Raw genomic sequence first — 3,769 nt, forward strand, 5'->3', positions numbered from 1 at the left:
AATAAATATACATTTATGACGTATTTTACACTACTAACAACATCATCTCAGTCACGTTCAAAGGAATTTGAACGAAAAGTTCCTTTATAATTCGTCGAATACATTTTTTTAGTTGATCGACTATTAATAGACATTTAATAGACATTTATTTATTCAACAAAAACAATAACTACATTACTCAATAACTTTGAAGTCTTCTTAGCCGTGATAATTTTCCTTTTAAATTCAGTACATTTCCTACTCCCGTGATTTTTTCACATTTCTAGGAAGCAACCGTTTAACAGGTAGAGGGGGGGGACACTGGACTCTAACGATTTTTTCCACTTTAAAACTTTATATTACACAAATGGATCCCTGAATCGGAAAATGATCTAAGAATACTCGTAATATTTTTTTAAAACCTATCCAACGAACACCCCACACGGTGGGGTGGACACGAAAAAAAAACATCCCCGCTTCATGTGCATAAAAAAATATATTTTTAAGATTTTATATACCATTTTGTTGGAATCATTAAAATTATGTATATTCATGCCAATTTATAGCTTTGTATCTCTGAGCGAAACCGCGGACAGACAGACGGACAGACAGACCGAAACTATAACGGTTCATTGTTCACTACAGAACCCTAAAAAAGTAAGAAAAAGCTTATCCAGGGGTAACGCATTTAACGTAAGTTATTCATGCAACAACCATATCAGTTTTCCACAAATTAAACTATATTATTATTTTTAGCAAACATGACTGAGTGTACGGCTGTACGCATATTCATGCGCAGCACGGCATACACTGACTCATTTACTTACAGGTTGATGTTTATTTCGTGGAATTTTGCTAAAATATTAATATACAACATTTTAAGCTATAGATTTCCGCAAAGTAACGCCTGATTCTATTAACTATTGCCACGAATCGCTAACACGCTATATTGGGACCGGATCCGGTACCCGAAAAATGACGCCGGATCCGGCAAATTTCCGGATCCGGTTTTCCGGATTGCAATCCCTACCCTTAATAAACTGAATATCTGCCTTTCGTATCTCTTAGTTTTAAAGCTTATTCTATACTAGATGACGCCCGCAACTCCGTTGCGGCAAAATTCGTTTATCGCGCGGGAACCGTACATTTCCGGTATAAAAAGTATCCTATGTGCTTTCCCGGGACTCAAAGCATCTCCATGCCTTTCAGCAAAATCGGTTCAGCGGTTTGAGCGTGAAGAGGTAACAGACAGACAGACAGACACACTTTCGCATTTATAATAGTAAAGTATATAGTATATATAGTATGGATGAAGATATGGATTGGTAAAACCCAATCCAGCGCGTTGACACCAGTACAAAATTGATTAAATCCTTTGAAACTGTTAATATTAATGAGAACTGGATATTAGCTGCGGCTGTAAATTGCCAGTGAATTGGCAAATTGGGGCAAAATTCTGGCCGAACAATAGACGGTTGTGAGGCTGTGATTAGTGATTCGATTTACGGGCTTATTATATATCAGAGATCGGAGCACAAAGGTCTTAGGTCCTTTTCGAGAGCATATTGATGCACCTGTCGGCCTTATTGTCGTAATAATAAGGCTCACAATACTTGCATTATTGGCATGATCATTTATTAAAGATGAGTGAATAATCGACCATTTCGGTTATAGTGTGCTACTTTGTCTGCGTTATATTTAGCGTGATATGTTAATACTATACGACTATACCTTTAAAAAATCTGCTCTGTGTAATTATATTATTATACGCAACATAGTATCCCTACCCTCCCCTATTACCCTATTCCCTCTAAAAAGGCCGGCAACCCACCTGCAGCTCTTCTGATGCTGCGAGTGTCCATGGGCGACGGAAGTTGCTTTCCATCAGGTGACCCGTTTGCTCGTTTGCCCCCTTTATTCATAAAAAAAATATACACCAGGGGTGGTGATTGTCGATCGCGAGTGTTAGTCCAGTCGATCGTGGCCAGGCAAAAATATAAATAATTAGACCAGACTGCGCAACGTGAAATAAAAAAAAATATTCTAGGGAACCCGGACTATTAAGGAGACGATCTCACATGTAATAGGAAAAGAAACTACTAAGACTGGTCAGTCAAAAATACATGATTGTGTACTAAACTATGCCGTTAATTTAAGATTTTGACAGGGTCAACAGCTCTAGCTAAAAGTTGAATTTTAAAATATTAAAACAAATAATTAAGTTATAGAAACATTTATTTCTTAAGATTAAACCACAGTGAACATTTGAACATATAAATTAAACAGTTTAGTACAAAGTAAAAGTTCTAAAAAGTGTGTTAAAATTTTGTGTTTAAGTGAGTGACTGTCAGCTGTTTTTGACTTTTAACGTACCCACGATAATTGGAACTGCCGAGCGTCGTTCTATTAATTGTGACTATAACATAATATTTTTCCTTATAATAACAAGTTAAAATGGCAAATAATAAGTGTGCCTTATGCGGCAAATTCACCAGTGCCACAGACAGTACCAAATGTGTCACTTGCAAGGGACTGTACCATATTCGCAAATGTGCCAGGGAATATGACCATAAAAATGCTACAAAATGGTCATGTCACACATGCAAAGCACCCAACACGAGCACACCCGAAACGAATAATTCATCTATTTATTCGGACACAGACGCGAACTTAGCTAATTCACCACCTAACCTGCTAGCTGATGAAATAAGGCTCCTCAGGGAAGTCATCACATCAGTCCATGTCGAGATGGAATCCCTTCGGAAGGAGTTTACAAGATTAAACACCAGCGTATGCGAGTCAAATAAGCGTTTGGATGCTGTCGAGCTGCGCGTGGCCGCGGTCGAGGAGCGGCTGGATGCTCGCGCGTCTGATCCCGCGCCCGACCGAGCGGTCACTGAACTCGTCGATCACCTGAAATCACAACTCAATGAACGCGAGCAGGAGAGCCTGATAAATGATATTCAGATAACAGGCCTACCAGAAAGTTCAGGGGAGAATACTGAGCATATTGTCGGTCTGGTCTTTAAGAAAGTAGGCATAGATGTGGATCACCGTGATATTGTAACTGTCGCGCGTAAAGGAGCTAAAAATCCTAACATTGTAGGCGAGCAACCGAGACCCAGACCTATCGTTGTTCGTCTGGCCCGCACGACGGTAAAAGACAGCATACTCAGGGCAGCGCGCGTGCGGCGTGGCCTAGACACTACAGGCATCCTAGAAGGTCCTTCGCAGCGCATATATCTGAATGAATACCTTACAAAGTTTAATCGCGTATTATTCTATAAGGCGCGGGAGGAGAGCCGCCGCCATAACGCCATAACATTTTCATCTCCTGTGTTATCATAGTTTGTACTTTGAATGCATTATATGGATAAGGACATACCTACAATTATGGTCAATGGAAAAATTAAGCAATACGCATATTAAGCAAATAATTATTATTTATTATAAATAATCTTACTGTCACTAATTTGTTAAAATTGTTGTTTGTTGTTATTTATATTATTAATTGTATGTTTTATCTTACACCAATTACCTACTCTAAAGTAACTGTTATCTGTGGAGGCTTGTAATTGGCTTTTTTGTTAACTATCTTTTAAGCTTAATATAATATTGTTAGCTGTAAGCCACCCAAATAAAATAAAATAAAATAAAATAAAATAAAATAAAATAACTGGCGGTATTTATGGACGCGAGGGGGGCGCATCTTTGCACGCCGTGATTCTGGTTCTACAGTATACCGCATCAAATCAGACATGGACTTAAGCCGAATTTTTGGAGTTGGCAC

General features: G+C 38.6%; 1 protein-coding gene across 1 annotated transcript; it reads left to right on the top strand.

The window, feature by feature from the left end:
* Positions 1 to 2,727: 2,727 nt before the first annotated feature.
* On the top strand, positions 2,728 to 3,327 carry LOC121728094. The gene has a single exon (XM_042116201.1). The coding sequence runs from the start codon at positions 2,728 to 2,730 to the stop codon at positions 3,325 to 3,327; it is 600 nt and encodes a 199-aa protein (XP_041972135.1).
* Positions 3,328 to 3,769: the final 442 nt, after the last annotated feature.

This window comes from Aricia agestis, chromosome 6 (assembly GCF_905147365.1).
Source record: "Aricia agestis chromosome 6, ilAriAges1.1, whole genome shotgun sequence".
NCBI classification, from domain to species: Eukaryota; Metazoa; Arthropoda; class Insecta; order Lepidoptera; family Lycaenidae; genus Aricia; species Aricia agestis.

Excerpts from the sequence above, each read along its gene's own strand:
- LOC121728094 (XM_042116201.1), top strand. The coding sequence starts at position 2,728 with ATGGAATCCCTTCGGAAGGAGTTTACAAGATTAAACACCAGCGTATGC.